Source organism: Callorhinus ursinus, unplaced genomic scaffold (assembly GCF_003265705.2).
Source record: "Callorhinus ursinus isolate GAN/ISIS: 27379988/994484 unplaced genomic scaffold, GSC_fseal_2.0 scaffold4, whole genome shotgun sequence".
Taxonomy (NCBI): domain Eukaryota; kingdom Metazoa; phylum Chordata; class Mammalia; order Carnivora; family Otariidae; genus Callorhinus; species Callorhinus ursinus.
The window spans coordinates 12,488,485-12,515,557 of NW_027397066.1; the positions used below are offsets into that span (position 1 = coordinate 12,488,485).

General features: G+C 44.5%; 1 protein-coding gene across 13 annotated transcripts in view; it reads right to left on the minus strand.

Annotated features, from left to right (window-relative positions):
* Positions 1-1,031: 1,031 nt before the first annotated feature.
* The window catches only part of LDB2 (LIM domain binding 2), a 407,922-nt gene continuing 381,880 nt past the window's right edge, over positions 1,032-27,073 (minus strand). For 3 of the 13 annotated variants that reach the window (XM_025887734.2, XM_025887728.2, XM_025887731.2), the window contains 3 exons: positions 11,166-11,289; positions 8,108-8,259; positions 1,032-2,438 (listed from right to left, as the gene is read on the minus strand). In XM_025887734.2, the coding sequence (XP_025743519.1) occupies positions 2,208-2,438; positions 8,108-8,259; positions 11,166-11,289 (507 nt within the window). In that variant the 3' untranslated portion in view covers positions 1,032-2,207. The other 10 variants (XM_025887735.2, XM_025887736.2, XM_025887730.2 and 7 more) reach the window with 8 other exon arrangements.

Below are 27,073 nucleotides of genomic sequence, written 5' to 3' on the forward strand. Positions count from 1 at the left end.
ACCGGCACACCCACACCAGCACACTATCACTGTTGCCTTCTATTTGGCCATCTTATTCTCTGCAGAACTGCCCTGAGCTGATGGAGGCCATCTTCGTTTAAAGGTTACAGTCTCCTATACCCTGGGGATGGCTCCAGCCAATGATTGAGTGGTATAGGTGCACAAAAGTCGGGTGGCTCAGCTCAGGAGGGGGCATTTCTACAGTGAGGTCTGTGTTCTGAGCTCTCCCTTCATGGACCAGGTCCAGAACACAGACTACATGAGTCCACAGCTTTTCTAGACTTTTTCCCCTTCCCTACCCTGTTCCCCCTGACTTTCTTAAAGATTCCCTTTCTTTCACCTGAAGAACACTCCCTCAGTCATCTTGTGCCCCAAAATCCTGACCTCAGGCTCTGCTTCTGAGAATCCCAACCTAAGACACGTGGCCTCCCTTAGCTTTTCTTTTTCAAATTCCCCTTTCCAGAATTTGCCAAGATGATAAATTAAAATCGCCTGGCACTTAAGACACATCCAACACATGCTAACAAATTTCGTCTCTCATCTTCCTCACTGGTGGAAAACAAAGTGGAGAAACACAAGGGAATTTTTTTAAACAAAAAAGTCCTCAAGTGAATTTTCCAGAGTCTCGTATAGCAGCTTTTGAGAAAAATAGGCAAGCAACACTGATTTTTAAAAACAAAGATATTAATGCCAACTTTGTGAAGCTCTGAGGATGAGCTGAAATAATGTCCGTGGATCTGAAGTTGGTTTGGTTGGTGCAAAATATACTCTCAGCGAGTGGAAGCTACCACTCTTCCACTTGCCAAGCTCCAGAAGCACAAGGCAGATCTTCCTTGCTCAGAGCAGACACTCCCACATCTGCCTAAGTGAACTGCAGTGAGTAGGGAAAGGAATCGGACTTGACAAAGAACAGCGCAGCTTTCACAAGTCCACTCCACGAGTAGGCTGGGCGCTAACTCCAACCTCCAGACTTCTCATAATTGTGGGCAGATTTCTCTGCCTGTGCTCACAAACAGCCAGATCCACTTGCATTGGTCGTTAACACAGTTTATTATTGGCACACTTATCAGTAAAGCATACATAAAATACAGCTGTTTTATAACACACGGAGCCACTGTGTCTTTACATGTGTGGAAGAACATATTAATATGCAAATGGAAAAATTAGTTCTCTTATAAAGTTTCACATAAATACACTGGAATTGCCCCAAAAGAAAAATCCCCATAAAAGAACCAAGGGAGGGCTTTACAAAATATTATACAAGAAATATACTATGAAAAGAAACAAGTCAACTCAGATACAATAAAAAACACAAAAAAGTTTCAGATTTATTAAACTGCCCACAAAATTAATGGATTACATGGCTTGAAAAGATTTGGATCAACAGCAATTTTACAAATGCATCAGTTCTCAAAGGGCCAGGTAGGTGTCTTTCTTTACATAAAAAATCCACCTCAGTGTCTTCGATGACAAAAAGACATTTCTTGTTTCAGCACTTGGGCTCGATTGAACCAGCTCGGGTTGGAGAACCGATTGACATTAGCTCACCCATAAATTACCCTTCTAGGCCCTCTTAGCTGTTACCCAATGAAGGAAAAGGTGAAGAAAATAATAAAAATTAATAAGGATACACTTAAATTACTGTCCAAAAGCTGATTTTTTTTCTTTTCTTTTTTTACTGAAACAAGAAACTCTCAGATGCAAGTCAAAAAGCAGAAAATATTTTACAATATTAAAAAGTCATCTGTAGTTAGGGTCGGCATATAATGAGACCCTGAGCACTGAGGGCGTATTGACAATATGGCCTTCGTTGGGTTGGGTTGGGTTGGGTTGGGTTGGGTTGGGTTGGGTTGGGCGGGGCGGGGCGGGGCGGAGCGGGGCGGGGCGTGTAATTAACAAACATGTGGTTAACACCCAGCCAGGAGAAGCGCGAGCGTTCGCTCTGGTTTTAATTACGCTCAGTGCCAGTAGCTGTGTTACCTGCGAAGGCCTCCAGGGAAGGGTCATGGAAGTTTATTGGAATAATCCTCTCAATTCAAAAAGGAAAAAAGAAAGAAACTCAAACTCAGATCATTGTGATTTAGAAATAGGTATTCGCGTGGAAAAGTTTTTATTTCTCCTCCTTCCTCTCCTGTAGGCAAGGATCTGCAAGCGTGGGTGTGTGTACCCCACGGCCTACTGACAGTGGGTGCAGGTGCGGGTCAGTCTCACTGGGGAGCCTGGGGCGGGGCGTTTTCTGATTTGGTCTCTTGAGCGGCGGGGGGTTTACTGCTCCACGGGCTGCTGTTCCCCAGGGTGGGGGGGCTGTTGAAGTCTTCCTCGTCGTCCACGCCGTTGGCCGCGTCATATTGCGTGTTTTCTAATCTAGTGATTAGCCTTTCGTCCTCGTCCCCAAACTCACCTCCCATCAGAGTTGGCTCTCCTACCACCATCACATCCTGTGAACAGCAGCTGACATTATTACAGGGAAACCTTGGGACAGAGAAGCTCAGCTTAAAACACTAGCGGGAGGGGCTGGGCGATCTAGGACAGACACACTCGTGTACTGTGTCCCGGGGGTCAAGTCTCAAAGTTGGGGGGGGGCGAGACGCATATTTGATTTCTACAGGAAATAAACATTGCCTCCTGACGGGGAACAACCACGCGAGTTTATGTCCTTAGTGCGCAGCCTGACACCGGAGAACGAGCAATGCTAGCAATCTGCAGAAATAAAAAAATCGATTTTTCAAAATTAAAAAAATCCACGCTTTTAACTTGCCGACATTAGGGACTTCAGAGAGGGCTGTGCAACCTTCTGCTGGGTGCTTTCCAATACCTCCAAAACTCCGCCACTTTTTATTTAGGGCCTCTGAATGGCTTTGGAAACCAGCAGCCAACTGGGGAGGATGCAGTTCTACGATATTCACGCAACTCATTCCAAATGGCATTCTCTCTGTCCCAAGGACGGTATACATTTTAATTGAAGACAGAATCTCTCCTTTTTCTACTCAGCCAGGCCCTTTTATGCAGCCAATATCCTTGACATTCTGCTACTTAATTATGGTAATTAATTTAGGTAAAGTTTTCGATAAAAACAATGTTCACACTGATTTGACAATTTGCATAGCTAATTAAGTCATTAGCAAAAACCTGCTGATTGCCAACAAGCCCTGAATTTACCATCTGTTATTTCATGGTGCCTGTCACCTATCCCCACACAGGCAACCCTGCCACCAATCTGGGCAGTAAAGAGAACCAGTCTGTCCAGCTGGTGCCATAAAAGGAAGATGAAGAGCACTAATTATAATTACATTGATGAAGCTGGTAGTCATCAGAAATGGAAGCGTGCAAGAAGAATCCATCTAATCACTCCTTTAAGTATAAATTGTCCTTCCATGCAAACAAGGAAGCCACCTACTGTAGCTGGGAGCTTCGTGGAGGCCACGCCTGGGGAGGGACGGGGGAGAAGCACGCATACACAGGGCACAGCTCCAGCCTCTTTGTTCAAAGGGGGCCGTATGGGGTGGATGGGTGACCTGGGCATGGGACAGGACACCTGTCAGGTGATACTGCTGGGCAGGCTGTGAGCAATGGTCTACTCAAAAGTGCAGTGACTCCAGAAGAGTGCCCAATGCTGTCAGCGTCTGCCTCTGCCAGAAAAAGCAGGGCTGAGCCAGATGCTTTTGGGCATGTAAGGGTGCGTTTCCTGACAGGGAGGCTATGCCTTGGACGAAATGCCTTGGTAACTGGGCAAAAAATTGCCCTTACTGGGGGCAAGAGAGGCTTTCCTGGGACAGTATGGTAGACTACCGCCTTTGGTCAGGAGAAGGTCCAGTGGACCCTCCAGTTTCCTTCTAGAATTCTGAAGGTGCCAATTGAAGAGAACCCTTAATGTCCACCTGGTCGATTTTGGAATGGAAAATTTGGTTTGATTGATTGATTGATTGATTCCCCGAGAATTATGGGGAAGGTCATCAATGGATTTCCAAACTGTGTTTTCTGACTAATCACTCTTGTGATTTGACAAACATGATTTTAAAGAGCTATGTCCCAGGTTAAGTAAATGCCTCAAATACAAATTGGGTAAACTCAGCGATACAGGTGCTGGCGGGGAAATCAGCAGTGTGCTTCGAAGAACGTATTGATTATGCGGCGAAGAGCCAGACGTGACACTGACATGGACTCAAGGTGAGGAACAACATAGACAGAGACTCTGGCAAGAGTACGGACAGGACTGGAGATGGAATGGGCTCTCCAGAGAGGAGGGGACGTTATCGGGTTAGCCACACGGCCCGCTGAGAGTGTTCTGGACAAAAAAGAAAGCCACTTGGTTACAGGCAATCGGGAGACAGTGCTTATGACCAGGAACAAAGGTAAGGGGAAAGAATAGGGCAAGACTGGGGAGAGGATGACGTGGGTTAATCTCATTTCATGACTTAGGTGCAGCACATTTTGGAAGGGTTGGAAAACACATGCGTGAGGTGTCACAGGACAGGAGAAGGGCATGGGGACCGACCACGTGGGTCTGCATTAGTATCATGAGTCCAAGATCATCGAGAGAGGCTGGGACAGTGTGGGGAGGTAAGCATAATTTGGAAACAGAGGAGAAAAATCAGAAGGCAGCTTAAGCGTGACATTAGGAAAAGGTCCTCAAAACTCCAGATGCCTTCATGGCATCAGAAAAATAATGGTCATTCACAAAAAGTACTATGAAAATCGTGATTTGAATCACTCCAAATGGGGCCGGTATCGGCTCGTAGTGTTTGGAACAGCTGTAAAGATGCCCAGGCATAGATCCTTGTCAGCATCCTAAATTTCAGAGAGATGCCACATTTGCCTTCCTGATTATAAAAGAAAAGCCTTAACCAGATACATAATCCTGTGTGTACGCGTGGGAGTGATCGATAGATGGCAAGCTATGAAAGAGATGTGTGCTAAGGGCTTCTTAGGCGCGTACATACTTGAGGCCACTTACACACACTTACACAAGTATGCACAGGGCTCTACCTGGAACCTACGTCTACAGAACCTGCAGACGAGACGAGTGGTTCTCTGCTCAGGCGGTCTCGATTTGTTAGCCTCACACAAAATGAATGGAGACATAGTGCACATTTGGGGCTGCCTCTCTCTAGTGGAAGCTGGCTCCATTTTCCCCACCCCCACATCTTTAAAAATCCCCCCAACATTCAACATCGGTCGTGAGAAGTGCATTTCCTTCCCATGTCTGCTTTCTCGTGTATCCCACAGGAGGCAGGGCTGGTGTGTCTGAGAGTAGCCCAGATGCCCTCGGCTCCCCATGAGGCAGACCTCTCTGCTCCTTGCTGGAGGCCTGGAGGTGCCACCAGCTCTTGCCCATGTCACATCTTCTCACTAATCCCCCGTGCAAGGACCACCAACCTCTGAGGAGGACTGGAAGTGACTCCTTTCAGGGCCCCTCAATGCTTCTCCTTAAATTGGCCAGAAGGGGTCACTGCTGTTGAATGACACAGGTCTCCATCCCTCCCAGGGTTGAGGCTGCAGTTCGGGATCGCTCCTAGCCCCTGCTCATGGAGTGAGAAGCAGAATCCAAGGATTAAACCCTAGTCCTCGCCAGACACACGCGTTGCTGCCGTGGCAGCTAGGCGGACCACAGCTGTGGTCACGGTGGCACATAAACTCTGGTCATGCCTGGGAATGAGGCAGCCAGGGCTGCAGATCACTTTCGATTTTAACAGTAAAATCGTGTCGGTAGTTCAGTACACAGGGTTAAAAGATGTGGCCACTACAAGCCAGACGATGCTTATCATTTAATTGTCCATTTAACTGGAGTGCGCACAGAAATGTGCACATTTCTCCTAACCTGGTTGCCTTTCCCTGCCCCTCTTGGCCCTCTGGAAGTTTTACTCGGTTAAAACCTCTTTTAATTGCAAGGAGTGGGGATGGTGCTGAAATTCTGCTCTCACTTTCTAATGGTGCCTTGTTCTCACCAAGTCCAAAGGGTTTCAATTCACTAAGAACCCTCCTGACACAGGTATCCTCCACTAAGATGCAGTTGGGGGATTGGAGGAAAGGAGCATCAGGAAGTCGAGCAAACTACGTGGCGTGCCCTTTAAGATAAAATTGAAATGTTTCCAACGAGGCCAGGTATGTCGAAATACATGAAACTTACGCTGCTATTCTACACCTGAGGCAGACATCGAGGATGGACGGCTCAGCAAACCCAGTCTGGGCCTCCGAATCCCACTCAGTGCTGGACCCTGTTAGCTGACCCCAGGAGACTGAGCTGGCAGGCGAGAGGAAACCTCTTGGCCATCCCTTGAGTAGACATGAGCTCTTCAATGACAGGGCCTGGGTTTTTGCTGTCTTTTGTTTGTTTACTCTTGGTATAGTGGGGGGCACATAGTAGGAGCTCAGAAAACATTTGTCGAACTGAGCTGAATTCTTGCAGCCACCGTGCCTTTAAGTAGCGGTGTCGCAGTTCCAGAATTCTCTGGCATGCACTCATTTGCAAGGGGAAACTACAAAGGTTAGTTTCTAAAACTCCAGGAGTAGATGAAGAATGGGTTACTTGTGAGCACTTCTGGGTTGATTTATTTATACCAGGCCATTTTCTCTATGCATTTTCCAATTTAACCAGGAGTGGGCCTAACTTATTGGTACCTTCATAAAAAGACTGTTTTTCTTCTTTGATTTTTTTTTTTTTTCCTGACTCTTTAGCCCAGTTCAGAAAACAGAGGTGAGTCTGGCATTATTTAAAGTCTATAATTCCTAGCGGTCTTAAAATGGTACCTTCCCCACAGGCTGGCCACTCTCTCCATGACCCTTTCTTTCTAGTGCAGTGAGGATGAAAACCATACCCTCTGTCTACGGAAGACAGGAGAAGAGTCCCAGTGGACCCGGGGATCCTCAGGTACTGATGGGGTTGGTTTTAGCCAAAGAAAACGGACCGATGGAAAGTGGGTAAAAGTGGGTCGGGGACACATGTGAAAGACACATTTAGAAGGAAGTGGAGAATCCCCACGAAAGAAGGGTCCGCTCTCACAAGGGGAGAGATGTGAGGACAACAGATCAAGAGGGGAAAAAAAGGTGAGAAAGAGGGAAAAGGTCAAATTGCATCAGTTGAGGGAAGTGACAAGAAATAGAGCACGTTTCCCAAGACATGGCGTCTAGAGGATATCCATGAAGCACCACGAAGGTGTTGGGGCTCAAACGACGGTCAAACGCCTGGTGACAGGGTGGTGTGGCTAGGGCAGCAGAGAAGGAGTGCCCACAAGTAATCGTGGAGGGGACCAGGAACAGGAAATGCTTAGAGGAGCATGGGAATTTGAAAGCTATAAATGGTCTGACACTGAGCTGAGGGATTTGGAGTCCGGCAGGAATTGGGCAGACAGGACTTGAAAGTAAAAGTAATAGGAGATGAAGAAAGATGAAGAAAGGGCCACAGGGTGTCCCCTCTTTGGGGACACCCGTCAGCTGTCAGCCTCGGAGTTCAAAGAAGCCCCCTTCTCAGTGGCCCATTTCCTTTGTCAAGACCCAGAAATGAAAGAAAGGGTCAAGAGGTCCAGAGAGCTGAGACCAAACCAGGGGCCGACCCTCCCCCTGAGCTCACGAAATGGGTAAAGTGGAATCCACTAAGCTGCATTTTGAGTGGCCGGGAGTTAATTACCTGAGTCTTAAAATAGGAAGGGACACCCAGGTCGGGAAGGCCCAATCCAATTACAATACGGAGTCTGAACGCCGGGAGCTAGCTTCCAGTGGAGCACGGGGTCTCCAGTGATGGTGCCGACAGCCCCTTCTATGCCACCAGGCATTGCTGCTAAGTGATATTTTAATTAAACCTTAAGTGACATATCTCCTGTCTGTGACTCTGACGGCTTTTTAATTCAGGTCCCTGCGCAGCACAGACTCTTAATATTCCTTTCTAATTCCCAGGTTGCGAGGGAAGGTTTCCATGGCAGGACTCCGCCCTCCCCCGCCCCTCCCCTCCCCCACCCCCAACCCACCCCCACCCCCACCCCGGCCTTGCCCTCCGCCAACCCCCAACCTGCCCAGAACGCCCTGGCAGCTCAGGGAGGCTTTCACGTGGGCCCCTGCAGGTGGGAGACAGGCAAAGGCAGGATTTCAGGCCTAAAAGAAAAGCGAGACTTACAGGTACCTGACTGGACAGACTCAGGTTGGCGGCCGGAGTCTTCTTCTTGCTGCCGGTGCTGTTGGCGTTGTTCCCGGCGCTGCTGTTGGACGTGCTGCTGGTGGAGTTTTTCCTTTTTCTCCGCTTGGTTGTCGGCTGCCTGGTGGGTTCTGCTGCACAATGGAAAATGGACGGGGGATCAGTTCCGGGGGGACGGTCAAAATACTGTCCCTCCAAGGAGGCTGTGCTTGCGAATTGAAAAGAGTAGACTCTAAATTGTTTCCATTTCTTTTAGATGTACGGGAGTAAAGGGAGGAAGCGGTTGTTTTATTTTTAGCCCAAAATGCATGCAACCCTCTTCTTTGGTATCTAGATAGAATGATTTATGTCTTACTGTGTTTCGCGAATGTTGTTTGTCTGGAATCTATCAATATATTTTAAGGGCCAGCCGCAAATACCACTTTTATAGTTGAGTTAAAAATATCACTACCATTTCAAAATTGGGAAAAACACTTTTCTCTGGACTGTTCTGTCTTTAGGGCAAAAGGAGGGCCCTGGGCTCCCTTGGGTTGGCAGGGAGGGAGCTTCTGAGATAGGAGGGAAAGGATGAAACCAAGCGAAGGGGGTGGACCTGTGTAGGAGCCGTGTCTCCCGGTAGACGCCCAGCACCATCACACCTGGAGATGCTCGAGTACAAAGAAGAGGAAGCCTGAGTTCTGTCAGCCGAGGGCTCCCCAGCTCAGTATGGTTCTCAAGTTGCATGGTTTGGACCCCGATGTTTAAAGAATGCTACTAATTTCAACACTCCTGTGGGAAAAATATCTTCGTGTGCAAGGGCCAGCATATTCATGAAGGGGAACTAGATCTTTTCAAGAAAGTCCTGTTTAGAAACAGGAAAATATTTTGGACTGGATGGATGGGCAACGTCTTCTTGGAAGCATAGGGACCTGTGGTGATGTGCGGTCAGATGAATATTATTTATTTATACATCATGTAGTGAGTTTTATCAAATGTTTTCATGTTCTTCATGGTTTCTATGTCATGACTATCTTATATTCATAGCAACTCTATTAATTAGATACTATTCTAATCTGTGCTTTGTGAATGAGAAATGTTCAGAAACTTTTTTCCAGGCAGTTACTCAGTTGGAAATGGAATGTAAGAGCATCCTTTTTGCTAACCCTAGTCTTGACCCAACTCTGAAGGAGAGAAGGTGAGCCGGGGCCATACTGGAACCAAGTGAGAGGGCCTCTTGGCATTTTCTTAAAACACCTATGCTGCTTCTGATGGGGAGTGGGCAGGATATCCTTTAAGGCTCATTTCAAAGACCACCTAGTCCACCAAATTATCCCTGACTTTTGAGGAAGAAGGGGATTATGTTCTTATTTATGTACCATTTCGTTTCTTTCATGAATATTTTATCTCTTATGTTCAGAGGTGTTCATCAAAGGGCCTAACATGTCTGTCCATAGAGAGTTATGGGTACTTGTCCTGAAGGTTGGGGAAACAGGAAATAGAATTGGTCCAGCTCATGGTGCCAGAAGAGTTGAGTTACACATTCAAAGTCAAGCAAATACTCAGTTCCCCTGACAAACATCTTCTTCCTTTACCTCAAGAATTAAAATTGGCTACTTTTTTTTTTGATATCTGTACTTCTTTTGTGAAATTTGGGGGAAATATACCGACACTGCATACTCTGGATTACTCCCATTGGCAGCAGGTAGCTGAGGTCATAGAGTCATGAACTCTGGAGACGTAAGCACTTATTGTGACAAAACAGACCTCCTTCACTGATCAGCTATGAGACCGTCTTTGGCAAATTACTACTTAAATCTCAGGGCCTGTACATTTAAAATGGAAGTAATATTAAATACCTCATAAGGTTATTGTGAGGATTCAGAAAGAGAACGGAGGGTCTGGGCGGGCTGGGATTTCTAACTGTTTCATTCAGTGCTGTACTCCTTAGTGACTGGAACAGTACCTGGCACCTAGTAGGGGCTTAATCAATAACTACTGAATGAATGATTTAGTTAATAAATAATATATGTTATATATGCATATGTTGGAAAATATAGGTTCTCAAAGCACTGAGTGAAATATTTTTTCCCATAAAGCCTTATTGATATTGAAAGAGAAAATAATCTAAGCACATTCAATAGGTTTGAAAAATAATGTTTCAAATGTCTAAAATTCCTCTAAGACAGAGATGTAAATATTCTATGTAAAATGATGCTCGTTTTCTCAGATTTCTAAATATGCACTTGGTTACATCTACTATATTCATTTCCTATAAAAATGCCTGGCCCATTACCAGTGGAAGGTGACCATTCTATTTTGTGATTCAGAAAGCTATGTGCTTCGTGTTAATAATTACTCTTTATAAAAATAATTTTTAGCGAACGGATACGTTTTGCTTTTATGATCAATGAGGCTCGACACACGCCTGGGAGTAAAAATGTATTAGATAGAACGACAATTAATGATGACTGGAAGCAGTAATTTCAGAGTCCCAGCAGGAGACTATAGTATCTAAACTGCATTCTAAGGAAGTGAGGAAAATGGAATCTTTTATGTATTCTCTTCATGATCAGAGTACCCTTTGATACTAGATCTATCTTAAAAAAGGGAGCAAACTTATTTATTTATTTTTCTTTATTTCCTTCCTTCCTTTTCCCCCTTCCATCCTCCCTCCCTCCCTTTCTTCCCCTAATTTATATCATTCTTAAAGAAAAAACAAGCAAAAGAACAATGGACCATGAGAAGACATCAGTCTTGTCCAGTGGAATAGCCACTGGCCTGGGAGACAGGAAACCTTGCTTCTGATTTCTGCTTTGCCAATGATCTTGGTAACATTAAATAAATCAATTGACTTCTCTGGGTTTCAGGTCCTAAGTGAGATTATAGATGATTCCTAAGGATGCTGGTACTTCACAAATTCAACATCCCCACATCCAAATATCCATAAGAAACTAGTCTTCCTGACAAATCTATGATTCCTTCCTTCCTTTTCACATCCCTTCATCCCCCAAAGAGGCCTCAGAAAATGCATTTAGAACAAGAGTGAAGAACGAGCTCGTACCTGGGGGTGCCACCATCCGCTGCCACTTCTGAAACAAGCAGGTCTTCAGGCAGTCTCGTGGACTGAGGTTGTAAGTTTTATGTCTCGACATCAGTTCCTGCATTGGCTCCAGTATTACACACAACTGCAAAAAGTTCAAAGACATCAGTGTTTCACTACTTGATAATATGATTTGCAATAAATAATGTTAACAGCTGGAAACAATTAGAAACCTCAAAGGTACTTTTCTTTTTTCCCCTGGTTTTGATTTTCTCTATCCAAGTTTGGAGGAAAAGAAATATTACCAACACTTGATAATGCCCACCTAATTTACTATTACTTATAATACCATATTATAGCTGAATGTGATTTACACACACACACACACACGCATGCACGCACGCACGCACACATCCAGACACATTCTGTACAAACTGTTGGGTGGATATATGTAGCTCTATTCTGAATTCAAATGATTCTCTGTGGTTAAAGAAAAAAGCTCTCTTCCATGGCGCACAGCATGCTCTGATTTCTGCTCTGGTTTCTGCTGTTGTTCCTGTTTGTATAACCACACACTGTGAGTTACAATGCTAGTTTATGTAGATTATATGGCAGTGAAAGCCATCTTTTAAACTGTGGAGAACAAAGTGGCAACTTCAAGTACTTTTTGGATCCTAATTCTTATCAAGGTCCACGATGAACACTATTTTATTTTTATTCATGTTCTCATTTGTATTTTACACATAATGATAATGTCAGTAACATATGCCAACATGAGTTCAGAGTGGGAGCTTTTTCTGTGGCTCTGTACACTGTTGCTTTCTTGCCTCCTTTGGCTAGATTTTTCAGGTTTACTTTGGTCCAAGACATCTGATGACAAAGATTAATGAATGAGCAAGAAGGTAAATCCATTTAGGATTGCCTTGAACTTTTCTGAATTCCTTCTCAGTTGGAAGCTCATCAGAATACTGCTGCATTGAGAGTGCTGTATCTAAGAAGACAAAGACCACAACACAGCTGTACACATATTGGCAAAGCACCCATCCTTCCATGTGGAAAGACAGCATTTCATTATAAAAGGCAGATGTGCCTTCACCGCCCATCATTTTTACCACTCCTTTCCCTTCTGTCATTACTCAGAGGACATGCTGCTTTTTGTCCACTGGTCCACTGGGTTCCCTCTACTTGGAATTCTTCCCTCCCCTCTTCTTGGCTAATGCCCACTTATCCTTGAAGACAAGGTTACTTCTTCTGTTACACTCGTGTACCTCTCCCTATGCAGGCTGAACTGGGTGCCTCCCTACAGTTCTCCCATGGCACTCAGCCCTTTCTTGCTCTATGAACTTACTCATCCATGCTTTGCAACCCTCTGCTTCCAAGTTTCTCTTCTACTTGACCTTGAACTCTTTAAATGCCCAGACTGCCTTTTTTCTCTGTTTTCCTAGGTTTGGCTCAAGTGAATGGATGCATTTAAGGTGTTCTTATAAATACTGGAAGATCTTTTCATGGCAATGTTCCTGATAGTATGGTCTAAGGAATACTTCTGTCAGAACCAAATGAGTTGATCATTAAAAATGCAGACTTCCAGGCTCTTCCCCTTCTGTTTCACTGGGTATGGAACTAGGGTCCTGAATCTGCCTTTTGGAAAAGCATGCTCATGTCTAATTCTGATACACTCTACTAAAGTTTGAGGTCTGCTTTAGGATAGATACATATAAACAGCAAGACACGTGCAAATTCCCCGTGGTTTCCAGTTTGAACTCCACTTTTTTCTCACTTAACTCCACTTGCCCATGCTCTTCCTCTCTTCTCAAGCCCAAGCATGACAATCAAGATTACCTTCATCTAGAAAAATTTCTCTGCTCTTTTTACCTATTGATGATCTAAACTTGGCCCAAACCGCTAACTCCATTGACAGGACAAATGTAATCACTTTCCCATTGCAGTTTCTCAGGAAGAAAAGAGCAAGATTTTGAAGCCTGAATGATACAAGTACAGTGTGAGCCTAAGAGACACTTTGGCCAAAGAGCCACTCAACCCTAGTGAACCAGGCTGTCAGGTAATGAGATCTGGATTAGTCATGGGGCATCTTCAGTCCTGTGTTTCTTCTTGCTTACTTTGTAGTCCTTTCTGAAATTTAAAATGTTGGTAAGGAAGATCCCATGAAAGCGAGGAATTCCTGTGCAATTAACCCCACATTCCCACACTGTGAAGACTCGATGTGTATCTTTCCTCCATAAGGAATTCCTCACTGGAAATCAAAGTCTGTGCAAGCTAAAGACAGCCTCAGGTCTGCCCCAGCCACTGATGCTCACCAGTCCAAACAGAGTGAAGGAGTCCACCATCATCTCTACAAACAGAGATAAGAGTGGATTATCCACCAAAGGAGAACCACTGCTAGATTCAGACAGGGTCAGAAGATGTTTGCATCTATTATTAAGCTAGGTTAGTAAGAAGAGGTTTCAGGAAAATTCTAAGGGATGGAAAAATGTTTTGTTTTTTTTTAAATTAAAATAACAAAGTTAGGTTTTCAACCATTTCCTTTGGCCCATTCCCCATTTTTGAGAAATGGGCTTACCGTGGATATAAAAATACATGGATGGAGTAGAACAAGCACAGACTTAGAAGCCAACAGGTCTAAGTATGGATTTTAATTCTGTCACTAGGTGTGCATCCTTGGCTGAGCCCCTTAAGAGTGCTGGCTCTCAGTTTCACCTGTAAGACAAGACCCATCTTGCGTATCATTATGAGAATTTGAGATGATATGTCCGACACGTCAGCGTTCAACAAACAGTAGATATGATGATTCTGTATTAGCAAGAACAGCACGGACTGTGAGACAAATGACATATCTATTCCTTTAAATCAACAAGCATTTATAGAGCTTCTTCCTAAGGGTCAGGCACTCTGCTTTGGCGCGCTGGGGCCATAACAAGGAGGATAACATCATCTCTATCCTCAGTAAGTATATAGCCCCCTTTGGAATGATTTAAGCATATTAAGAAAACGACTCTGATGTACACATAAGCATCTTTGGGAATCACATGTTTATGGAGCAAGTATTTTCATTACGTGACAAGTTAGATGGCAAAAGTGACCTCTGCGGACACAGAAGGGCAGTGGGCAAGGAGCATACCAGCGGGAGAGCTGCATTTATTGTGAGAACCCTTAAGCTCATTATCTACTTCTTTCTTGTGGGGGGTAGTTTCCTCCCTGGGTTTGGGGCAGCACTTTTTTCAGGTGCTGATCCTCAGGATTTATCCATTCCCCTTGAATGTAAAAATATCTTCCCATCGCTGTAACCCACCCCAAAGGAGTTCCTATCTCTGAATACTAATCAGGAATCTCCAAAGCCATTTTTCTTCCAGAGGAGGGTTCCCAGGCTGGGGACCAGGCTTCCCCTGGATTCATGTGTGCAAACGAGCCTGCCGTAGAGCTGGGCTGGCTTTGCTGGGCTGCGTGCTGTAGATGGCAGAACTACCTCAGACAAGAGGCTGCCTTCTCAGGCAGCGAGCCAGTGTATTTTGGCAACAGCAAAGGCCTGGGGTGTTCTGAAATGAGATCAGGAAGATGGTTGGGGGAGTGAGCTCCCGCAGTCACTCGCCAGTTCCTTCTGGAGCCAGGATTCCTGCTGTCCCTGGGGTCTCAGACCCCCTTGAGAATCTGGGGAAGGCTATGCAGCCTCTCTTTCAAAGTCTGTACAAAATATCTGGAGGTTTATGGATCCTCTTATATACCTATCCATTGACTCTAAGTAAAGAGTTCCCTGTTTGTAATAAGTATAAACCAGTCTACATGCCTTTTCCTCCATACTACACACACACACACACACATACACACACACACACACACACAGAGGCATACACACATCAGTCAAATGCATATTAATGGAGCTAAGCATAATAACACAGAGTCTTTTGATTTAAAGGAACAACTGTATCTGCAGAGTTGGGCCTGCTACAAAGTTCTCAGTGAACCAGTCCTTTTGCCTGACAAGGAAGGCCCCAGCATTTCTGCAACATCTGCAGCAGCCTGCACCCAGGGCTGCCACTTAGTTTGGCTTCCTCCTGCTGTGGTGTTGGGGGATAGCAGGAGGAATTCTAGAACACTGTGGAAGGGGCAGGAGTCAGCAAGGCCTGAGACCTCATTTTGAGTATGAAGCTCCTGAATGTGTAGTTCCTGCCAGGTCCATCTGGGATCCCCAAAAAAAGATCTTGCCCATCCCAGCAAAGCTGCAAGTACACCTTTCTGCAGATTTAGTGAGAATTTTAAGTTAGGTCGATGCCCCTATGCTTCTGACTTCATTTTCTGGGATTCTGGCCCCCAGCACTGACCCTTTGGTATGGAATCATAACCTGGAACTACAACAGCAACTTGCTGAATGAGTAAAAGGATAGATGGATGGAAAGATGGATGGGTGGGTGGGTGGGTGGGTGGGTGGATGGATGGGTGGGTGGGTGGGTGGATGGATGGATGGATGGATGGATGGATAGGTGGGTGGGTGGATAATAAACAGATTGGCCAGATTTACAGCAAGGAGTCATTTCCTAATAGACAAATCAAGCCTTGTGTTGGAAGCTTAGAAGTGATGTATTTGTCCATGTGACAAATAACAGATTGCCTCCCCTGTACAGAAGGTTTTGCACAAATGCACATACATGTACCCAATTACTATATGTCCAGGCCAGACAGGAAGATCTCAGCTCATCCTGGGACTTTTCATAGTAACAAAGGACCTAGTAAATGTAGACAGTATTGTGTTTTGCTTTGTTTTCATCTGACAATTCTCCTGGAGAAATTTGATTCTCCTTACCTGTGTGTTCACACTTATTCTTCTTGCTCAACTCCTTGCCCAAACCCAATTCCAGAAGTAGGTGATGCTTGTCAGAGTTGGCTCTGGCCTATGAAAAAGCTGATGCCCTGGGGTTGGCATTTGGCTAACTCCCAAACCTAGGTCCTGTCTACTGGCAACATTTTGATTCAGTGTTTTCTGGATGATGGATGACATCCTCTGAGCTTGAGCCACCTAATCTTTGCATATAGGCTTGCCTGAGGTTACTATTTCAATACCAGCTCAGGCCTTTGTTCATGTTGTTCTTCTTGCCTAGAAGACCTCCCCTCTTTCCCGGCCCTTTTAACCAGAGGTTGGCAAGCTATGGCCTGTGGGCTGAATACGGCCATGCTTACCTAATGTTGGTAGCTGCTTTTGTGATATGACACCAGAGTTGAATAGTTGTGACAGAGTTCCTATAGCCCACAGACCTGAAAATATTTACTATCTGGCCTTTCACAGAAAGGTTGCTGACCTCTGTTCTAAACCGCTGCTGTTCAACATAGGTGATCTGCAAACTATTTGTTGTGTTTCTGTGACAGGAGAAGCCGCTTGAGGCAGAGTATAATTCGTTCACTGCTTCCTTCACTGAGAAAGTCTTATGTCCAAAAAAAAAAAAAAAAAAGTCAGATGAACCAAGCAATGTGTTCAACAGTGTAGTTGATTTACATTCCAGAGCAAGCTTCCTCGTCTTGTCATGGACCACTAAGAGTTTACAGTCTGGCACTGGCCTGCAAACCACATTTGAATCTCACCAATATGACCATTAATGTCCTCCAAGGTCCAGCTCAAAGCCCACATCTGTCTCTGACCATGCCCGCCCACAAGGGAACCCTGCTTCTATTGCACTTATTACTAATCTAGGTACAGCCCAGTGTTGATATTTGCATTGGGAATATTCCTTTCTATGGACTTGTTTCATCTTATCTACAGCAAGCCATATATCTCTTTTCTCTCCCTTCTATTTAATACCGTATTAGGCACACTCAAATATTTGTTGAGTTGTAACTTAATAATCACCATGGAGTATCTAACTTATGCCGGTCCCTGGAGTATGTACCTGACATATACTGTATCATTGACCCTCACCAGGTCCTGGCTCACTTTTACAGATGAGGAAACTCAAACTCACAGCTATTAAATCACCTAGAGCTGAGAGTGTGATTCTTATAATGTAGCCAAGGTTTTACAACCATTTGAAGGGCAAAGAAGTTCATAGTCAAGTCTGCCTGGTTCCAACGCTGTGTTCTCAACAACTAACTGCTCTGTTGTCTACCTCTCTAAATAGGAGTGGCTTAAATCACTGCTATACCAAGTTCAAAGGCTCTCATTGTTTTCATATTGCTCCCTGTACATGGTATTGACCTCTACATAGAGATTTAGGTCATAAATGAGTGGTGCAGGCTTTGGAACCAGATTCATGGGGTTCAAACCCCCAAGTCTGCCATTTATGAACGGTGTGTTCTTGGCCAAGCATTGCAGCCTCTCTGAATCTCCTTGTCTGTAAAATGGGGATAATGATACTTATCTCTTGATAGTTTGACACAACGTATGGAAATACTTAATGCAATGCCTGGAACAAGGTCAGTGCTCAAAGGATGGAAATTGGTATTATGATAAATCCTGGTTGCATCGGTGGCTCTTTACTGAGCCAGGAGATCAATGTGTGATGTGATTGGTTAGCTACTGGGGAGTAAATCATTTGGTCTCCTTGAGACTTAGGGGGTCACTAGATATAATACTCCAAGGGATGGTAATTAGGCCAACAGTTACATTGCATTTCAATGGCTAATGTCGCTAATAAAAATCCATTTTTAGAATTCAGTGATAAATACAATATGTTCAAATGCACAAACCAGAGTTCTTTCTTTCCCTGCCCTCTCCAGTACCTTACTCCTCTGGCTGAATCTGAATTAAAAAGATGTCAGAGTGTTGGGGGTGATTAAGAAACAAAACTCTTATCTATGGTGAAGGAGTATCTCCTAATTAAGAAACACCTCACAGAAAGAGATCTTCCACTAAAACAATAGAAAGATACACAGAATCTAAAAGAAAAACAAAACAAAGCAAAATAAATAGATAATCACACCTAGAAACAGATAAGAATGAATAACAGGCATCCACTGGAGTAAAACCCACTCTGCCTCAGAGGATGAAAAACAAGAGGGAAGGAAATGCTTTCCCTTAGAAGCGATGCAATTCTAAAACATCAGATTATGATTTGGGTTTATTTCCTGATAGGATTAAAGGTAGATTGGTTGTCAAATTCAAAACATCCTCTTTTTTATCTGAAGATTCAACCAGGGGAGCCTTTGCCTTTTCTCGATTGTTTTGCAAATTGATTACTGCGGAAAGTTATCACATCCAACCCTGGAGACAGACAGCCCTCTTCTGCTCTGGGAGGGGGTGGTGGTGGTGCTGAGGAGCTGCCTTTGCCATGGGAGCTGCCGCTTCAGAAACCGTCCTTCCGCTGGAATGAGCAGGCCATGCACGCGCATTTCAATATCTATGCCTTGATCTTAGTTTTGAGGCTCCCAGAAAGGACTCCTCTACGTGACCACTGGCTGCTTTTCTGACCGCCCCACGAGAGAAGGGCTGGGGCTGTTATCCTGAGCTACAGAGGGCCCATCAGACTAGCCAGGCTTCAGTGTTCCTGCTGTACTTGTCAGGCCAATGAACAGACAGTTCAAAGCCTTGGAAGTACATTCTCTTCCTTCTGACCCTGGGGACCTCATTTTTCTACCGTGTCCTTTGGTATGGGCTTCCCTTTCCATAGTGCCCTGGTTATTTGTCTATTCACTCTTAGACCCACCCCTTCCTTCCAGCTCTGTATTGCAGAGGACAGACCCCTGCACACTATTTGCCAGCTCTTTTACCAACCTGCTTTGGATGAAGTTTGGCCAGTTGGAGGCACCAGGGGAGATTGGAGGGAAGTGGGTTGAGTTCGTTTCCTAGGGCTGCCATAACAAAGTACCACAAACTCAGTTCTGGAGGCTAGCAGTAGGAAATCAAGGTGCTGGCAGGGCCACACTCCCTACAAACGCTCTAGGGTAGAATCCTCGCTTGCTTATTGACTCTGGCAATCCTTGGTGTTCCTTGGCTTGTAACTACGTCACTCCAATGTCTATCTTCACATGGCCTTCTCCCCTATGTCTCTGAGTCTTCTCCTCTTCTTATAAGGACCCTGGTCACTAGATTTCCAAATAAGGTCACACCATGAGGTTCCAGGTGAACATGAGTTTTTGAGGGGTACTCTTCAATCTACTACACGAGTAAAGAAATAAGTGAGGGTATTTCTTGTCTTCTCTGGTTCAGATGACCTCTCCAACAGCTGTCACCGTAGGTTCACTATGGTCCCAGTTTCTACCAGGTGACCTGACAGTAATGCCTCCTGCCTTTGTACCCTGGAGTGGCAGTTGCTAATCTTAGGGTTGCCTCTTCTTCCTCTGGTTGCTTTTCCAGCTCCAACATCTTTGTACATAATCTGCCATATTAAATTTCCTCTACCTAAATTACCTGGTGGGGGTTTTGTTCCCCTGGATAGACTCCAATTGACATTATGGTTTGTAAGAAATTAGGCAATATATAAAAGATGAAGGACTTCAGGTATAAGAGGGCATCTTAGGCAGTGGGCTTAAGCATGCAAATTTGGCTTGGGTTCAAATCCCAGCTACTTAATAACTGAGCGACCTTGGATGAATTACTCAATCTCTTGGTCTTTCCAGAAAGTCAGGATAACCATAGGACTTAACTAATTGGGTTGTTAGGAGAAACAATAAAATCCACTTAAAGTATATACCTAGGTCCTACCATATGCATGCTTATTATGATGGGTGTATAACCAAGTTGAGGGTGGCAGGGGCTTCATGGAAGACATTTTGAAACTTGTCAAGACGTACTTGAAATTGTATAGATGTTCCCTGCCCTGTGTGTGTGTGTGTGTGTGTGTGTGTGTGTTTATAGACACATATATGTACAAAGCCTAAAAATTAGATTTTGGTAATATAACAGACATCTAAAATGTTTAGTCAATATGTCTTTCCTATAAATAACTTGTCCTGACCACTGGGCCATTGCTTCAGATACCCTATCCATGGGTTCTACCAGCATCTCTAAGTTCTACGGCATCATAGCTGGAGTGTTTCCAAAGGAAAGAGAAAATATCTGCCTGGAAATACTCCACAATGATTAACAAACATCTAAGGAGTGCTGTCTGTCACTTGGAAGGCTATGAGTAAATTTCAGATAAATTTTAAAAATTCTTTTTTAAAAAATTTAAATTCAATTACTCAACATATAGTGTATTAGTTTCAGAGGTAGAGTTCAGTGATTCATCAGTTGTATATAACACCCAGTGCTCATTATTACGTCACATGTCCTCCTGAATGTCCATCACCCAGTTACCCATCCCCATCACCCCTTCCCCTCCAGCAACCCTCCATTTGCTTCCTATGATTAAGAGTCTGTTATGGTTTGTCTCCCTCTCTGATTTCATCTTGTTTTACTTTTCCCTCCTTTTCCCTATGTTCATCTGTTTTGTTTCTTAAATTCCATGTATGAGTGAAATCATATAATTGCCTTTCTCTGACTGATTTATTTCACTTAGCATAATACCCTCTAGTTCCATCTACGTCATTATAAATGGCAAGATTTCATATTTTTTTGATGGCTGCATAATATTCCATTGTACATATACAACATCTTCTTTATCCATTCATCTGTCGATGGACATCTGGGCTCTTTCCACAGTTTGATTATTGTGGAGATTGCTGCTATAAACATTGGGGTGCAGGTGCCCCTTGGGATCACTACATTTGTATCTTTGGAGTAAATACCCAGTAGTGCAATTGCTGGGTCATAGGGTAGTTCTATTTTTAACTTTTTAAAGTTTTACTTAAATACTGTTTTCCAGAGTGGCTGCACCGGTTTGCATTCCCACAACAGTGCAAGAGGGTTCCTCTTTCTCTACATCCTTGACAACATCTGTCATTTCCTGACTTGTTAATTTTAGGCATTCTGACTGGTGTGAGGTGGTACCTCATTGTGGTTTTGATTTGTATTTCCCAATTTTAAAAATTGTTATTTATTGACCAAATGGTGTGCTTTCAGACAGTCAGACAGTGAAAGTGAGGACCAGTCACTCAGGGTTACTAAATGGCCTCTGGCAGACACTGTCTCTTTATTGTATTCCGGTTCTCTAGAGTAATAGAACCAACAGGCAGTGCATGCTTGTATGTATTTTTAAGGGATTGGCTCACATGATCATAGGGGACAGCAAATCTGAAATCCAGTTTCCATGGGCTGGAAACTCAAACAGGAGTCAATGCTTCAGTCTTGAGGCAGATTTTCCTCTTCTCCAGGGAACCTCAGTTTTGCTGTTAGAAATTTCAATGCTTGAACGAAGCTCACTGAATAGTAATCTGTTTTACTTCAAGGCAACTGGTTATAGATGATAAACATACTTACACAATACCTTCATAGCAAAACCTAGATTGGCATTTGATTAAGTAACTGGCACTATAGCTGTTATGAACTGAATTGTGGCTCCTCAAATTCACATGTTGAAGCCTAACCCCCAATATGACTGTATTTAGAGAGAGGGCCTTTAGGAGGCAATTAAGGTTAAATGAGACCATAATCTGATGGCCTGGTGGCCTTGTAGGAAGAGGAAGAGACACCAGAGAGCTCTTTCTCACTGTGCACACACTGAGGAACGGCTAAGTGAGCACACAGCAAGAAGGCAGCCATCTGCAAGTCAGGAATAGAGCTCTCACCAGAGGTCTCTACTGGACCATGATCTTGGACTTGGTAGCTTCCAGATTTATGAGAAAACAGATTTCTGTTGTTTAAGCCACCCAGTCTATGGTGTTTTGTTCAGGCAGCCTGAGCGAACGGAGCCAAGAGCCTAGCTGAGTTAACACGTAACACTGCCAGTCCTCCACTGGACTGTAAAGAACTAGAAAGCTGGATTGTGTCCTATGGTTTTATTATTATTTGTTATATTACCTAGCATCCAGCAACAGATCTAATGTTTGTGGAATTAATGAATGCTTGGCTACATGAATATGACAGAATGGACAACAAAAACAAATAGGTGATTCGACATCAGAAAATGGGTTAGCTCTTGCTTCATGCACGGCATGGCTATAGTTACTTGGGTACCAGGGATGCAGTGGTGAACATCACAGGCACAGCCTCCCTTCCCAGAAGGGAGACAGGTGATAAACGAGACTCCCAAATGGGCTGGCAACACTAAAGGAGAAGGCAAGGGCTGTCAGGAAAGGTTGCCAGGAAGAACTGATAATTAAGTTGAGACCTAAAAAGATGACTTAGGAGTCAGCCAGGTGAAAGAAAAGGCAGCTAGCACAAAGGTTGGGTGAACATCTGCAGCAGAGGGAATACAGATGTGAATGCAAGAGAGAACACAGTGTTGGAGGTCACCCATAATGGACTCAGAGAGCCAGCTACAGTGGCGAGGCAGGCAGTGGTTAGACTTGTCAGGGCCTCAGTTTCCGGCCTACAGGCAGAGCTGAGAGGCGAGACTGATGTAGGCCAAAGTATACTGTGCGGGATGTGCCACCACCAGCGCCATCAGTATGGACGCTGAACTGCAATATATGGTAAATATCATACTGTTATTTCTTCCATCCACATTTCCTAAGCATGAGAAAAGCATCATCAGTATTTTGATGCGTTTGGCTAAACAAAAGCACCAAATATCCCCAAAGGCAAATGTTGGCTGCTTCGAGTCTCAAGCTGTGGAGACTGCCCCCAAGCTAAGTGCTGTTGATCACAGTGCTGGGGGCGTTTGCACTTGTCGGCGCTGTTCCTCACCGGAATATAGGTAGCATTTGTAGCATGCTGGTTATTTCTCCCAAGGAACCAAGAGACTCTGTACTTGCAGTGAGGTAACATTTAAACACTAGCATATATAAATGGGGCCTGATAATCTTAATACTGCGAGTAAGGGAATTTGGATATGGTCCTTGGGAGCTGTCAGTGACAGTTTCCAAGGAACATGGCTGTCTTGCTCGTGCAGTTATAATCCCTCCTGAACATTAACTGCATGGTTACGCCTGCCTCCTGCCCTGGTGTAAATACCCACAAGACTGCTAAAGACAGCATTGTGCTCTGGGGTTTGGGCCAGCATCCCCACGGCCGCTGTTTGGGAGGATTTCTGGGCTATAGTCAGTGTGGGAATAGGAACTTCTTTCTCTTGGCCCTGAGTACCCGGTGCACGGCTATGTTTGGAATGCTTGCCTACCTGCCTGCCTTCTTGGGAGCTTCCGCCAGGCAACAGCCCTTCAGCTCCACTCCGACACAAAGGAAGGAGCAATTTCTCAGTAATGTGGCGCTCAGCTGCTCAATTGCTCCCGCCAGCCGTGATCATTGTGCGTCCGTGGAGCCTTGTATCAGCAGCCATATCTCCTCCCAGGGATAGAAGTGAGATTGGTGAAAAGCAGGATTCGTGTTGACAATGGCAACACCGTATGAAAACGGATTTGGCAGAGATTGGGATTCATTCATTTGTTCACTCTTTCATTCAACACATACTAACTGAACTTGTACTATGTGCCCCATGTGTGTTCTAGGTGCTGGGGATGTGGTTAACAGAAATAAAGAAAATCACTGCTCTTAATGCAACTACATTCCAGTGACGGAGACAGATAAATAAGCATGAGATATACGTTAGTGATAAGCAAGCAGGGAACGCAAGCAGGGAAGGGAGGTAGGACATGTTGAAGTTGGGAGGATTGAATGCTCTGGCTAAAATCACTGCTTGGAAGAGTAGCTCCACAGAGGGGTCCGTGCCCTAATCCCTTGAGTCTGGGAATGTGTCAGGCTACATGGCAAAGGGAACTAAATTTGCTGATGAGCTGACCTTGAGAAGGAGAGATTAGTCTGGATTACTTAGGTGGGTCCAATATAATCACAAGAGCATCTAAGAGTGAAGAGGGTATCCGAGAGTGAGAAAGATGGCAGTATGAGAAGGACCTGATATGATGTTGCTGACTTTGGAGAAGGAAGGGGGTCATGAGCCAAGGCACGTTGGGTGGCCTCTAGAACCTGGACAAGGTAAGGAAACAGATTCTGCCCTAAAGCCTCCAGAAAGGAGCACAGCCCTGCCAGCACCTTGAGTTTAAAGCCGTGAGATCCATGCCAAGACTTCCAGTCTACTGTCAGATAATAAATCTCTGGTAATTTGTCTCAGCAGCAATAGAAAAGGACTACAATCACCCAGAAGATGACATCTGAGTAAAGATCAGACGGTGAGGTTATATTTGGCAAATAAAAATATAGAATGCCCAGTCACATTTGAATTTCAGACAATAAAAATAATTTATCATAATAATTAATAAATATAATAGCAATTTATTCATTATTTATCTGATATTTAAATTCAACTGGGAGTCCTGTATTTAATCTGGCAATCTTAATCTCAGAGGAAGCCAGGAAGTGAGATATTTGGGGAAAAACATTTCGGGCAGAAGGAACAGCATTCTGAGCAGAAGGAACAGCAAGGGCAAAGGTCTGGGAGCTTTGAGAAACATCTAGGAGAGGAGTATGGTGGCCATGGAGAGAATGAGACAGGGGAGAAGATGAGTTCAGAGAGGCTGTGAGGTACCAGATCATGAAGGTCATTTGGAGGATGTTGGCCTTTTGTCTGAGGCGGACAGGAAGACATTGGAGGGTTTGGGGCAGGGGAATGCCAACATTTGGGGTCTCCTGAGAATGGAGAGACATGGACTTGTAAGCAACTTGAGGACCAGGTCTAGTCTATTTTTGCATTGCCCTGGAGCTAGCAAAGGTGGGTATTCAAGCATGCACATGTTGGGAGGGCAGCAGGTTTTTTAATTGGTATAAGTCAGTGTTGTGCCACCTGACGTGAAACCAGAAAGGTATAGGGATGTGCGTAGTAGGAGAAGGGAAGATTTGAGAGGAAAGAAGTGGGTCATGAAGAGAAATCTGAAGTCTGTAAGGAGATCAGTAAGATGGGAAAAGAACAGATGTGTGGGGACTTTATGAAGGTGAAGACATTACGGACAAAGCTTGATTCTACTCTGGAATCAAGTGTTAGCAAACTCAGGGAGAAGAGGGTCATGTCCACATCTACTCCAGTTAATTCAGAACAGCAGAGTCTAAACTAAGACCCGAGGAAGCCGTGTTTCAACTCTTCAGTCACATGAAGATTTCCTTGAAAAAGTTGCAAGAGGGAGGAAAACTGTGATCATAAAACTTTTTTAAGCAGCTTGCTAATGAATCACTCACTACCTCTAATCATGACTAGTGCTCGGGCTTCACTAGGCACCGGACAGTGGGCTTAGTGCCTCCCATGGGTTTTCTCACTTCATCTTCCAGCACATTAACTACACAGACATACAGATGAGGAAAGGGAGACCAGAGAGGGTAGGCAACTGGTCCAAAGTTACAGAGCTTTCAGGGACTCCTTAGCTTTGACTTCTTTGCACTTAGCCCCCAAACTAAGTGGTTGCTCCTTCTCTTAACTTATATCCCCATGCTTATGAACACATCTTCATCATCCAACATTATAACAAGCTGCCTCTCTAACAAGATTGGGATCCTGGTGGCGAGGAGTGTTGTTCACCTCTACATCATCAGAAGCTGACACTTAGTAGGTAAGCATAAAAACAAATTAATTTTGAATGAATGAGTGAATGAGTGAATGAGTGAATGAATGAATGAAGGAAATGTCCTCTTAGTCCCGTTGCAGACACTTTAGTTTAAAAAGACTGATGAGGCCTGGCTGCAGGTAGAGCAGGCCACTTGTTCCTTCCTCCTCAGCAGAGCTGTTAGGTGCTGAGGGTCCCTCCCCTTTGCTACTTTTTCTCTGGGGTACCATGAAAACTTGAGTATGCATCGCCTCTAATTTTACTCTGCTTGTTTTCCTACAGAGAGTATTAACAGTCTCAAGAGGGATCACAGACTGTAGGTCCTGTTTTTATTTTTCTTTCATCTATCTATAGTTACACACATTGGAAGCTCTCCTTCCTTATCTGTCTTCATGTGTTTGTCTAATTGTTTTCCTTTCACTTCTGTGCTTTGAGAACATCCCTGGACCCCGGGCCCTTGACAGAAGATCTGTATAGGATGATTGAAAATCTGCTCCTGTTCTAGTCATGAAATCGATCCAGCAAGCAGGAGCTTTACCCTCCATCCTTTCTTCTTGTGTGTGTGTGTGTGTGTGTGTGCGTGTGTGCATGTGTGTTTCAGGGAGTTTTATGGTGGACTTCTGCCTGACCTTGCCCTCTTTGGTGCTGAATCCTTAGACATGAGAAAGAATGGGTTCCTCAGACCCTCTGACACAGTGAGGAGCTTGGGGTGGGCATCTTCGTGGGAGCTGCCAGGACCAATTAGCAGAACTAACGTGGAAACCCTCCAGCAAGAAATAAGAAACAAGTTCACTCTAGGCCACTGCATTCGGATGAAGTCACAGATTCTCAAATTATTTATAAAACAGATAGCACAAGGATCCTAAAATTACAGACTCTTGAAAGCTGGAAATCTCTTGGATATTTTTATAATCATGGAGCTCATAGGGTTCAGGAGGTTCTGCCTGATCCCACCTGTTGAGTTGGGTTCAGCCTGGGAACTGTGGTCTTTTCTCTTCTTGCTCAGGGTCTGTCCTTTCCACCACACTGTGACACTTGGTAAGGTGTTGCCCTCAACAAATAAGACAGTTTCTTTCCTTTGAGTCTGGTTTCAGCTCTCTTAGCTAGCACTTGGAAAATTCTTGCAACCTGAAATTCTCCCATGGCATCCAGGACTTTCTGTTTTGCTCTGCTGTTATGTGTGGGCAAATCTCAGTTTGGCCACTAAGAAAAATAAGTACCTTGCAAGTGGGGTCCATCTCCATATCCCTCATGATCTGAGGCAGAACCTAATGCCCTAAGTCCTGAAGAGGGACCAAGATCATTTTGGTTTAAAAGCACATATTCATTTGGTATGAACATAGACAGAATGGGGGGTGGGGTCACCATATTCCTCCATTCTTCTGGAATTTTTTGCATGACAAAAGCTTGTTTTGAAAACCTAGAGAAGCTTCCCAACATGACAAGTTCCCACTTGCCCCACAGAA